A 12,947-nucleotide genomic window follows, 5' to 3' on the forward strand; every position below is an offset into this window, starting at 1 on the left:
ATAAATTCCCTTAAGGTAATGGGTGAGATTCCTTCATCACTCCTTATTACCTCCTTCCATTAAAGTGGATAATCTCTCACAATCACTCACAACAAATGTCACTGAGACTGCTGGAGAGGCAAGAGACAGAGGGAGGGAACGGGGGCTTTTTCTCTGGTACTGCCCCTGGGGAGAGGTGGTCTTATCCTGCTCCATCTCCCGGGAGACACAACTCAAGGGGCTTCAGTGGAGAGTTGGGGTTGGGATTGGGTGGACTGGGGACTTCCTTGCTCCCTAGGATTGGCCCCCTCCTGGCCAGAGAACCTTCAAAAAGTAGAGTCCCTGAAACCATCCCACCCTCATTGCAAAGCTGCCCCCTGCTGGCTACTCCTCTGACCAGAGCCGTGGGATTAACCTACTTGTCTTTCTTTGGCGGAAGTGGTGTGTCCCTGGTCTGCCCACCTTCCTGGTGGCAACATGCCCAGGCCACAAACCACCGGAGCAGGGTCCTGAGCCATGGGCATCTCCCTGAGTACTGCCTTTACCATGTGGGCTCTGGCCCCACCCAACTGTTCCTGGGCACACTGCCGGGATGGGGAGGGGGCGGGTCTGTACGTTTCTGCTGCCTCTACACAAACATATGCAACATGGGGGCGCCCCTGGCACAGGGAAAGGCACTTGAGGGAATAGACAGGCGCTCAGGAAAACATGTAACACACTGCACACGTGTAGCATACCCGTGCCTAGGGACATGCAACATTGCCGAGTTGACACCAGAGTATGCACCAAACATACCACGCTGCAGTGTACATATGTGGTTCCTACATACAAGTGACGCACAGCATTCAGCACACATGTGGCACTTATAAGCTGGCACATATATAACATCCCTACCCACAGAAAAAAGCAACATGCATTCAGGACCTGAGCACAAGTTAAAGCACTGTGCATGTGTGAGGCAGTTGCATGCACAGAGTCAGGCAACATTGCAGTGCACGCCTAGGGCACCTGTATGCATAAGCATATGCAAAGTTCAGCTCACACGACTGGCACCTGCATGCACAGGGATATGCAATTTGCAGTGCACATGGGGGAGGGGGGCAAATGTTTCAGCCCTCAGGGCCCCGAGACCCTGGCTGCGCGAGATGCCTTACGCCTGGGATATCGCTGGAGGGGTGTCGCGGATCGCCTCAGCCTGCGGTCCGGGAGGCCGAGGGCGGGGCGGGGTCTTACCCGGGGCTTCTCCCGCGCCGGCGCCTGGGGCCCAGGGCGGGGAGGGGGGAGGGTGCGCTTGGCTCGGCTGGAGCTGTTCCCCCTTTAACAGGAGGCGGCGCGCGTCGCCCCCACCCCCCCGCCCCTTCTCCGGCGGCTCCTCGCGCCCGGCCCGGCGCGCGCCTCCTCCCGGGCCCGGCCGGCGCAGGCACCGCGTCCCGCCTCGGCCGTCACTCGGCCCCGCGCGCGCTGCGGGCAGCGGCCGGAGCGGCCGGAGGAACCCGTTTCGGCGGCGGCAGCGGCAGCGGCGCTCGGAGACCGAGGAGGATGCGGCGCCGGCTTGCAGAGCCCGGGGCTGCGGCCGCCGCCCGCGAATAGGAGGCGGCGCGCAGCGCGGGCGGTGCTCTGGGCGGGGGAGTGGGGAGCGGGGGGTGGGGGGCGGCGTGGCGAGGAGGCGGCGGCAGGAGCCCTCGCCCGGCCCGGCGCCCGCCCGCCCCGCGCTGCTCCGCGGCGCCTTTTCTGCACCCGCCGCTCCGCGGAGCGGGAGCCTCGGCCCTCTGCGCGGCTGCAGCAAGCTGCCCCGCGCCCCGCCAAGCCCCCGCCTTAGGGATGGCAAACTTGCGCCCCGTGGCCGCCTCCGCCAGCGCCGGCCCCCGCTCCTGCTGCTGACGGCGTCCAGGTGAGTGCTCGGCCCCAGACCCCGACCCGGCCCCGCACCGAGCCCTCCTGTCGCGGTCCCGATTTCCGCACCGGCCCGGACTGGGGGCGCTCCCCCAACCCCCCTCTGCTGAATTCTCCCCCGCCCCAACTGAGTTCGTTCAGCCTCTATTTACCCACTCTCGTCTCTCTGGGAACTAACAAGCCTGGGGCCGAGGTCCCCTTCATCTCTGGCGAGTCCCTTTTCTGTCCCCCTCCTCCTTACCCATCTCTGCCAAAACCCCTCGCCCCCGCCGCCAGTCCTCACCCACACCTACCCCCATCGCTGTCTCGAGTCTCTCCCTATCTAAGCCTGGATCCAGGGGTGCGCCCTCCCCCTTGATTAGAGCTCCTCTCTCCAACCTGCAGCTCGCCTGTGTCTCCCCGCTTAATTCCCCCTCCTCGTCTGGAGCCGGACCCTGCTCCTCCCCTGCACTTCATCTCTGCACAGAGTCCTTCCTGTCCCCATCCATGCCTGCCCATAGTTACTGCCTTTCCCAGCGCCGGTAACCCAACCATGCTTCCCCTCTTATTTCTGTCCTGATCGCCCCCACCCCCATATCTACCCGGAGTCCCGCTATCCCTCGCCAGTCTCTGCTGCAAGTCCCCTCCCCCTCAGCCTGGACTTGGGGCCGTGCTCCCCATGTCTGCTCTGAGCCCCCTCCTCTCCAGTCTGGGAACTCGACTGGCCTCGCATCCCTGCCTCCCTTGTCCATCTTTGGTCGGAGTCTCTCTGTCCATCCCCCATCCCTCTCCTCCCACCCCAGGGCATAGAGCTGGGCACCAAACGCACCCTCCCGCAGCCCCGGGGTTGGCATGATGCGGGGGCGGGGGGGGGCGGGTTGTAGGCCGTGAAGTTGGCGGCCACTCCCGCAGTCAGCTCGGTCCGAGGGAAGTCCTCCGCGCCACGGCCAGTGCAGAGCTGGCGAAGGGTCTGGTGCCCGCGGGGGGAGGGGCTCCCGGGCCAAGAGATGCTGCCCGCCTGCCCGCCTCGCCAGCTGCCGGCCGGGCCCCTGGGCGTCCTCTGGCGCCCCCTGCCCGCAGCCCTGGACCCGCCTTCCCCTTTTCCTCCCGCGGGCAACCCTAGGTTTCCGCAGCCCGAGCAGCAGTGGTGGCTGCGGGGCGCTGGGAAGTCCCTGTGGAGAGGAGGCTGGTGGGCGAGGCCCGGTGCCCTCTCTTGCTAGCCGTGCCAGAACAGCCCTGGTTGTCTGGCCTTATCCTCTGGGGATGAGGTGTGGGGTGGGGTGGAGGGCTTATCCCAGCAGCAGTTCAGGGCACAGACCAGCAGGACTGGCCCCTGGATTTGAGGTGCTCTGGTTGGGCTCGTTTGGGCTTTGGGCAGGTGTCCCCAGGAAGCCTCTATCTGTCTACCCCATGGCAGTACCCACTAGGTGGGGGGGCAAAGGTGGGCTCTGTCTGGCTTGGGCATGGAGTAGGCAGTGGGGGAGTCCACTTGGCCCTGGGACAGAGTAGGGACCTGGGGAGCATCCCCTGAGCTGCCACAGGGGTGAGTGAGGGTCAGTATGAACTCTGCAGGGCTTGCCCTGGTTTGCGGGGGGGGGGGGGCATGAGGGAGGGTCTTCTCTGGACCAAGATTGACAGAGAGATTTCCCCCCTCTTCTTCCCTTCTCTGCCTTCTCTTCTTCTCCTCCCCTTTTCTCTCTCCCTCCCCCATCACTCTTCAGAAGGAAAGAGGTCCAGCCTGGGGTGGGTGTGTGCGGTAGGCATTTCTGTAACCCAGAGTGAGGTCCCAGCTAGTCTCTGCCCTCTTCCCTCCCTCCCAACCCCCAGGTAATGGAGCTGAGTAGTTAGGAACTCAGCTTTTTGTTGGATGACCTGGGTTCAAAAGCTGTGTGACCTGGGCAAGCTATATAACCTTTTTGAGCCTCAATTCGCCCTCCATAAAATGGGTCAGTGATAACTGCCTCATATAGTTGCTGGGAGAAATGATATTAGGTTGTTTGTATAGAGTGTCTGGCACCTAGTAATGCTCAACAATGATAGGTATGTTGGGCTGTTTCTCTTCAAGGCCAAGGTCAGGCCCCTCTCCACTCCACTCCTAATCCCAGAGTAGAAATGCAGAACAAATTCTAGTGACATCGCTCCAACCTCCAAGATAATAAAGCCAGAAAATAGCTTCAGGTCCAGAATGGGTCCAGGGAGCCTTTGACCGTTAGTCTCCTCCCTCCCTTACCCATCCTTCAACACCCCACTAGATTCCTCCGGGATCAGAGGGGCATCAGTGAAAGGCCAAGGCCTCTGAGGTAATGGTTCAAGTGTAGAAGCTGGGGAAGTGGAGGAACCAAGTCAAGGTCCCCAAAGGTAGGCTGCCTCTTGTGGGGGGGGCAGCCCACGTGGGAAATCAGTCACAGAGGAGCACATGGGGCACAGAAGAGCCTCTGCCTACCCCCAGGAGGAGAGATGCCAGCAGGAACTTTCCAGGGCAGTTAGAGCTCCGGGTCAGAGTTAGGCGGCGACCTGGCCAGAGGGCCCCAAGAGTTTGAAGAAACCTGGCTTTGGCGGGCAAGGGGGAGAGAGGAGGCTCGAATCCGTGCCGTTCTGCTGGCCTGGAAGCCCTCTGGGCAGTGTGGCTGGGCCTGGGTCCCACCGGGGAGTGGTAGCCTCCCAGCCTCCCGCCTGCCGGGGCAGCCCTGACATTGGGGAACAAAAGCTTTCGGTTCCTGTAGCAACGGCGGCTCCAGCTGCTGCAAAGTTCCGGGGAGGCGGGCGGAGGGCGGCTGAGTCACCGACCCCTCCCCCGCCGCCCGCCCGCACGGCACCGCCCCCCCCTCCCCCGGGGGGCTGGGGGCCCGCATCCTAGTGGTGTGTCGGAGGCCCCTGCCCCCCTCGCCAGACGGAGAGACACTCTGCCAGCCGGAGAAGGAGGGGCTGCACTGGGGAGGTTCGCCCCCTCCCCTCGGTCCGGCCAACCAGCTCCCAAGGCTGGATGGAGGGAGTGTGCCTTCCTGGGTGCCAGAGCTCCGGGAGAGGGGTGCTTGAGGACCCCGCCCCCGGCCGATGCAAGGGCAGGGGACCTCGAGGCCCGGGGGTCCCCGCCCGCGTGTCGGTCTGGGCTCCGCCGCGCAGCGAGCGCCCAGGAGGCGGAGGGTGAGTGACGGGCAGGCGAATTGGGGCTGCCAGGTGGATAAACGCGACGGATGTGCGCACCGACGCGCCCCCTCCCCCACCCACCGCCCCTCCCCCGCCCGCGGCTGGGGCCCCCGGCTCCCGCCGCCCGGCGCCCCTGCTCTCAGCTAGCGGGAGGCTAGGGGTCGATCCCAGGGATCCCGGAGACCCAGCCCTTGCCCTGAGGTGCGCCTCCCCGCCGCACTACGCCCTATGCCTCCTCCCACCCCAGTCTTGTTTTGGCCCTTCCAGCTGCTGGAAAGCCTCGGAATCCCTCACTGGTGCAGAAGGGAAGCCCAGGCCTGTGGGATATGGGAGGAAGGGGGCATGAATGTGTTTGGAGAGAGGGTGGGATTCTCAGGTTTGAGGGGGGCAGGGGGGCATGCGGTGAAGGGGGCCTGTGGCTGGAGGAGGGGGTTCCTGAGACTGAGATTGAGCTCCTCACCCATCTCCGCCCAGACAGGTCCTGAGGGAGGTGGCCTACTGATTATCCTCTCCATCAGCCTCCTGACCCAGGAAGTTCTTCCTCGGAGGTGACCTCCATACCCCTCCTGTCTAGCTCTGTGCGTGGAGGGGTCTGTGGTCTTCCTAGGCTTGCAGGTGGCAAAGCTACTCTGAGGTTTATCCCAAAGAGCCTTCAGAGGTACCGACCTCAACTTCAGCAGGAAAGAGGAGAGACTGTGAGGTTCTGAGAAGAGGGAGGGGGAAGGGGAAAGGATGGTGAGAGCGCTCTCCCCGTGGCAGGCTCTGTGCTGGGAACTCACCAGGAGGCTGAATGAGAAGGTATATGCAGTCCTGAGGGCAGGGATCATGTCTCCACTCCACAGAGGGGGACACTCAGGCTCAGGGAGGCTGATCGCGGCTCATAACCACCTGAGCTGCCTGTGAGGCCAGGATCCTTCTAGGTCCCTTCCCAGGGGAGGCGGTCTCTGACCCAGCTCGGAATTGGGCTCCTTGCCTTATTTTGTGGATGGGGAGTGATATAAAAAGGGGCCCCTAGAAGGTCTTATGTCACAGCAGGAACAGTGAGAGTCATATACACCCAGGGTGTAATTCCAGAATTGATGTGAGGGGAGGTGTCTGAAGGAGACTGAGTGGAGGAGGGGGCTTGGGCAGGGTTTAGAGGTGGCTCAATTCTGGAGAAGCCAGGCTGTGGCTCTGAAGGATATGGACCTAGTGCTTCTTGATGGGTTGGAGCTATGGACTAGGGAGCAGGGGAGGCTCAGGAGATGGGGCTGGGGGCCTGAGCCCTCAGTTTCAGGAACACCAAGGAAGGAGCAGCAGATCAGATCCGGCCTGATGCTTAGCTGTCATATGCTGAGCTTCAAAAACCCAAATACCTGTGTGTTCACACTAGAGAGTATATTTGCATCTCTGCACGTGTGTATGAGTGTCTGGCTCTTGACAGCCTGGTACATGTGAGTGTGTGCACCTCGTGTGCATTGAGTTCACTCATCTGTGGTTTACTCCGATCTCTGTGCATGTCTGTGTGCATGTGTATCTCTTCACAGGCTGAATGCCTGGCTACACACGTGTCTGTGCATCCATGCTTTTGTGTGCATGTCTCCAGGGCACAGGGGTGTTGGTGTGTTTGTGCGTGGAGATTCCCTGCCCTGCTCTAAGTGGGGGAGACAAGGCCAGTTATAATGAGGCCCCACCTCCCCTCCACTGAGCTACAGCCATGGCCTGAATTTTGCAGCCTGCTTAGAAATAATTGGGGGCAGCGGGGGGATTGGATGTCACTCATCATCAGCTGCTGGCTTCCCTGGTGCCGCAGCAGGCTGGGCAGGCTGAACGGTTTGGCACAGTCATGATGTGGGGTGGGAAGGCCAGGGGTCTGGTCCCTTTTCCAGCTCTGTGCGGGGCAGAGGAGACACAGCCTATACTGACTTCTGCTGAAAAACTCCAGGCAGGTCTTTGGAGGAGGGTGGTGTGGCTCCTTCCTTGTAAATGCGCCTGTCTAGAGCCTGCCTCCCCACCCCGCTGTGGCCCAGGAGGGGCAAATGTGTGTTTGCGCTTGGGGCTTGGGCCTGGTTCAGAGTGGCAGCACGTGGGATCTGGGGCAGCGAGGAGTTCCTTGGATGCTGCGCAGGAACTGGAATTCTGGGATTCTCATTCCTTTCCCCCCCCCCCACCTCTGACCACTCTTTAGACTCCTGAACAGCCACAGGAAAACCTGTCCCTGGGGAGCAGCTGTGTCCTGGCACAATCTAGCCACACCCTGTGAATTATCCTATGTTTGTGATTCAGTTCCCAGAGCTAATAGCTTGGGACTGAAGCGTGAGGAGCAGAGAAGGGGACAGAGCAGGAAGCTATGTGTGGATACGGAGAGACCGGGCTGGGGCCTCAGGTCCTGGGCTCCAGTCCCAGCCTGGCTTCTCTCAGGTGATCTTGAGCAGATTGCCTCCCTTCTCAGAGCCTCATCTTTTCTCCTCTAATGCGGAACAACCAGGCTCTGGGGGCCCATCCAGTGCTGTGAGCTATGCTTTGGGCATGGAGGAGGGAGGCAGCGTGGACCCCGCCTGGGGGCAGGGCTGGAAGCGGGGCTGAGCCTGGGCACTACTCTCTGCTACCTGGACAGCTGGGGTGGAGGCTGTGGGCAGTGGCTCTGCCCTGGCCTGGTAGGTGCGAGGCACCTGCAGCGCCACCCACCCCCATCCCTTGTCCACTCTGGCGTGACTGCTTTGTGTGTCTGTCAACTTGGGTCCTGGTTGCCCTTCCACACCTGGAGTACATGCACAGCTGCTGGGAGCTCAGCTTAGTGCTTTGGGGGCAGTTAGAAATCAACAGATGCTGGTCTCCACTCCTAGGAGCTTGAAGACTCATGAGATGAGTGAGCTAGCCCTGGGGACATAGCAAGGGCTAGTGGTCACGATTGGGTGACGCAAACTTTCAGGAAAGGGCTGTGGGAGCTAAGAGGAGGGAAATGGCTTGGTGGCCTCCCCGGGGGTAGCAGGCCCTGCGCCAGGCCTTGGAGGATAACACCATGGTGGGAGGGGAAGAGGGGTTAGAGGGGAACAACTGCACCCATTTTGCAGATGCCTCTCCCCCTTGTTTCCAGCAGGAAATCCACAGCAGCGGTAGTCATGACGTTCACACTTGTGATGCCCTCCCATGGGCATGGCTCAGGCTGTGCTCAGTCCCCAGCACACTAGCGGTAACTCCTCCCCTTTCTCTCCCACTCAGTAAAGCAAGTGAGTGAGAATAACAGTGTTCCGGGAATAACCTTGAATTGCTCTGATTTATAAAAAAGCAAATCGTTGTCAAACATCGCTACTTTGACAATTACCTCTGGATTATGTGTGACACGCCTCACAGCTGATCACGACACATTGCGACTGAGAGCAGCAGTTCTGGAGGATACAAGTTGCGTGGTGGGGCTGGGGCTGGATCTGAACGTCAGGCCGAGATGCTGGCAGTTGATGGGACCGATGGAGGAACCACAGAATAATAGTCACAACTAATGTTTCTTAAGGGTTTACGAGATTCCAGACGCTCTCCTGAGGGCCTTCATTTCTCAAGTAAGGGGCTCAGAGAGGTCAAGTCCCTTGTCTAAGATCACACAGGTGGACCTGGGTGACTTAAAAGAACATAGTCTTCACCACAAGGCCCACGACCTGCAGCTAGCCACAGGAGATTCAGAGCCCATGCTGGCTGCACCCGGGGCCACTGACCACTGTCTCTCTCCACAGGGCAAGGGACATAGGATGACCCCAGCCTGTCCCCTCTTACTATCTGTGATTCTGTCCCTGCGCCTGGCCGCCGCCTTCGACCCCGCCCCCAGCGCCTGCTCTGCCCTGGCCTCGGGCGTGCTTTACGGGGCCTTCTCACTGCAGGACCTCTTTCCTACCATCGCCTCGGGCTGCTCCTGGACCCTGGAGAACCCGGACCCGACCAAGTACTCCCTCTACCTGCGCTTCAACCGCCAGGAGCAGGTGTGCGCCCACTTTGCCCCCCGCCTGCTGCCCCTGGACCACTACCTGGTCAACTTTACCTGCCTGAGGCCCAGCCCTGACGAGGCGGAGGCCCAGGCGGAGTTGGGGCGGCCAGAGGAGGAGGAGGAGGCCGCGGGGTTGGAGCTGTGCGGCGGTTCGGGCCCCTTCACCTTCCTGCACTTCGACAAGAACTTTGTGCAGCTGTGCCTGTCGGCCGAGCCCTCGGAGGCCCCACGCCTGCTGGCGCCCGCAGCCCTGGCCTTCCGCTTCGTCGAGGTCTTGCTCATCAACAACAATAACTCCAGCCAGTTCACCTGCGGCGTCCTGTGTCGCTGGAGCGAGGAGTGCGGCCGTGCGGCTGGCAGGGCCTGTGGCTTTGCCCAGCCGGGCTGCAGCTGCCCTGGTGAGACAGGGGCCAGCCCCGCTGCCACCACGCCTCCGGGTCCTCCTGCTGCCCACACCCTGTCCAATGCTCTGGTGCCCGGGGGCCCAGCCCCACCTGCCGAGGCCGATTTGCATTCCGGGAGCAGCAATGACCTGTTCACCACAGAGATGAGATATGGTGAGTCTGAGCAGGGCCCAGGTGAGGTGGGTGTGTCTGGAGGGCTGATGGTGCCCATCTTAGCGGATACTGGGGCATTCATGTGGTTGTTCACCAATGTCTCCTCTGGGTCCAGCCTTGTCCCGGTGTTGGGGTCACCAAAGTGGATTGGGGTCAGACCTCCCTCTTGAAGAGTTTGCAGTCTGGGTGGATGAATGGGGGCATAGACCCCCATAGACAATGCAGTGTGATAAACCCAGGGAGGGGACCCCCTAACTGGGCAGTCAGGGAAGGCTTCCCGAAGGAAGTGATACAAGAACAGAGATCAGAAGGACAAGTGGAAGCAAGCCAAGCCAAAGGAGTGGTGAGGGCATTCCAGGCAGAGGGAGCAGTGTATACAAAGGCCCAAAGCTGGGAATGACGGCGGCGGGCGCTGGCACTGCAAGTTGACAAGTTTGCCTGGAGGCTGGAGTAGGCAGGGCGCAGGGACATCTTCCTGCCCACACGGGTCAGTGGTTTTTGGCTGTGGCCCCAGGGTCAGGGCAGAGGAAGGCACAGAAGAATGTGCCTGGGTGAAGAGGCCTGAGCTTCGAGGCTGCCTTGGAGGGCTGGCCTGGCTCAGCTCCCAGCGTCCCCTGTCTCCCCCGCTCTGGGCCCACGTCTTCTGGGACCAAGGCTGCCAGCTGCTAGAGCTTCCTGCTGACTGGGCAAAAGCTCTTCAAGCCCTTGAGTCCTGCCTGCTCCTGCTCCCACCCAGCTCCCTCAGCCACGGCCACCTTCTGCCAACCCTCCTTCCTGCAGCTTCAAGGCCCCAAGATCCTTGGCTGGGTCCTAAGTGTCTGCTGAACAGGGCTGGGCCAGGGACTGGCCAGGGGTCCCAGGACGTGGGGGTGGGAGGGAGGCAGATCTGGGATCTGGTTTCCAGCTCTGGTACTAACAGGGAGTTCCCGCCCCTCTCTGGGCCTCAGTTTCCCATTTGGGATAACAGATGCTCGCCTACCATTGTGAGGTTGTCATGCAGGGATGGGTCAGAGGGGCGTCTGGATCTGGCTGAGAGCTTTTACAAGGACACAGGGGGTCTCGTGTGAAGGCTGCTAGGAGTATTGGAGGGGTATGATCTGTTCCCATGCCTGCTTTGGAGACAGAACCCGAAAGTTGGGAACTGTCTTTGTTACGTTGAGTAGATCCTTTTTTTTGGCATCAGTTTTTTTGTCTGTAAAATGGGGAGATAGCCTGGTTTAATTAGAGGCGGTGTTTATCATGACAGTAGCCTCTCCCAAGGCTTTGGGGAAGAGCTTCTCAGCCTCCCTCATGAGACATCTGGCATCACACCCATCCATGGCAAATGCCCAGTGGCCTTGTTCTGGCCTCTCCCCTAGGCCAGGTTGGCCTCTCACAGCAGTCGATGAAGCCATCCGAGTGACAGCCAGGCCCTGGGCGGGCTACGGGCCCTGGAGGCTGGCCTGGGATTTAGTGCCTGCAGGAAGAAATTGAATTTTGCTTCTTTGTCGAACATCGGCGGAGAGCACCAGGCGTATATCAGGAGGTTTATGGCTGTTCCTGCCTGGCCGCCACTGCCTGTCACTCTGTGGGGGCCTCCCCCATTGTGCTCGGCAGAGGGCGGGTTCTTTTGTCTGGCTTTCTCTGCGGTCCATCAGCCCAGTGGTTCACAGTGGATGGAGTGAGGCTCTGCCCTCCTGGGCGGGCACCATCCGGGCAGGCTGCCATGTGGAGCACAGAGCCAGGAGCAGCCAGCTGGGCTTGGCTGAAGTCGGAAGCGGGAGTTGGTTGGTAGCCGGGGTGTCTTTAGGGGTCAGAGGGGGCTGGTGACGGGAAGGGCACCATTGTTCCCACCATCATCAGAGCCTCTGCAGAGGCCTCTGGGACTGAGGATGGGTGGAGATTGGATGCTGGTTGTTCCTGGGCATGAAGCCTGGTATCTTCTCTGAGCAGGGAGCCCTGGGCTCCCAACTCATGCCCCTTGTCCTGCTTGGCATATTGCCAGGCTGCTCCATGGGATGGCCTGAAGGGAGGGCTCTTGCAGGGAGTTATGGGGGGCAGGGGTGGTGGTGATGTGGCATCAGCCATTGGCTCACAGGGCACACTGGTGTCCAGAGTTGGGCTGGCACAGCCCCTTCCTCTCCCTTGTCAGGCAAGAGATTCTTCCTCTTTGCCACCTCTTACCTTCTGCCCACCCTTTCTGGGGCAAGAGACGATGGGCACACGACTCAGTTTGTTCCATGCGGCAGGGGGCATCTGAGGGCCAGTGGCATCATCAGGGCCTGGAGCAGTCTGTGCCTGGTGGCGGCACCACGTTGGCCAAGCCCTTGGCCTCACCTCCATGCTTCTCTTCACCTCCTCCCCACTGGGCCAGTTGGACACGTACCAGCTGCAGGAGAACTGGCTGGCACATGGAGCTGCTAGCTTGAGGACAAGATTGGTGGGATGGTGGTGAGCAGGTGAGATCCTCATCCCAGCCCCTCTGCCAGGTACTGGGGCAGGGGAGCAGTGCTCAACTTCTCTGGGGCATCCCAGGTAGGATCAACGCAAGGCCAAGCGAGGTGGAGCTGGGTTGGTACTGGAAGAGCGATGAGGCCGGAAGCGGAGTGCCTGGGCCCGCCTCAGAGCTGAGTGCGTTTGACAAGAGGGTACAGACGCCTGTTAATTTCACGCAAACTGCCTTTGATAAATCTCTTGTTATTTTTGGTGAGTTGAGCCATAAATTTGTGCCATCTTGCTGCCGCAATCTGTTAAGTGGGGGGAGAGGAAGAAAGGGAAGGAAGGCAGGAAGGAGCTCCACGGAGGACAGGCATGGAGGCTGGCCGAGGCCGGGGCCGGAAGGCAGGTGGTAGAATTGGTACCAGCTCCAGAGCCCAGCTACAGGGAGCTGGTCGCCAACCTGCAGTTCCTGCCTGCTGACCCTCCAATCCTGAGATGTGGCTGTGCGGGGTGACATGTGGGAGAAAGTGTCCTTCACTCTTGCAGCCCCCTCCCTCCTCTGCCACACTCCCTGCCTCCCCCCAGGGGCACTGTCCCACCCTTGGCTGGTGGCTACTAGCCCACCATCTCCATCATCCAGGCTCCATTCCAGAGGCATGGGCGCCAGGTGAGCCTGTGGTCCCCTGAGTGTCAGGCCTGGGAGGCAAGAATGGGTTCAGATCCCCCCCTCTGCCACTGCTACTGTGTGACTTGGACAAGGCGCTACCCCCTTGGGGCCTCAGGACCCCCCGTTCTCTGTGTGTCACTTCCCTGATTCAGCCCCTAGGGACTCCCCATCGTGGCCCAGACTCCTCAGCCTGGCATTCCAGTCCCGCCCCTGACCCAGCTGCCACCTGCTTTCCCTCTGGTTCTCTCCCACCCTTTCAACTGGGGCTCCTACTGGCCCCAGAACCCCCTGCTTTCTGGCTTCCCTGCCTTTGCTTGGGCTGTTTCCCTCACCTGGAATGCCCTTTGCCCTG

The 12,947-nt window shown here is 60.9% G+C and overlaps 1 protein-coding gene across 22 annotated transcripts in view; it reads left to right on the forward strand.

Annotated features, from left to right (window-relative positions):
• Positions 1–1,216: 1,216 nt before the first annotated feature.
• The window catches only part of ADGRB2 (adhesion G protein-coupled receptor B2), a 37,766-nt gene continuing 26,035 nt past the window's right edge, over positions 1,217–12,947 (forward strand). For 9 of the 22 annotated variants that reach the window (XM_082468443.1, XM_082468433.1, XM_082468430.1 and 6 more), the window contains exons 1-2: positions 4,732–4,995; positions 8,706–9,510. In XM_082468443.1, the coding sequence (XP_082324569.1) occupies positions 4,906–4,995; positions 8,706–9,510 (895 nt within the window). In that variant the 5' untranslated portion in view covers positions 4,732–4,905. Of the gene's footprint in view, positions 1,871–4,723; positions 4,996–8,705; positions 9,511–12,947 lie in introns of those variants that run through there. The other 13 variants (XM_082468428.1, XM_082468445.1, XM_082468429.1 and 10 more) reach the window with 9 other exon arrangements.

Source organism: Balaenoptera physalus (genome assembly GCF_965194825.1).
Source record: "Balaenoptera physalus genome assembly, chromosome: 1".
Classification (NCBI taxonomy): domain Eukaryota; kingdom Metazoa; phylum Chordata; class Mammalia; order Artiodactyla; family Balaenopteridae; genus Balaenoptera; species Balaenoptera physalus.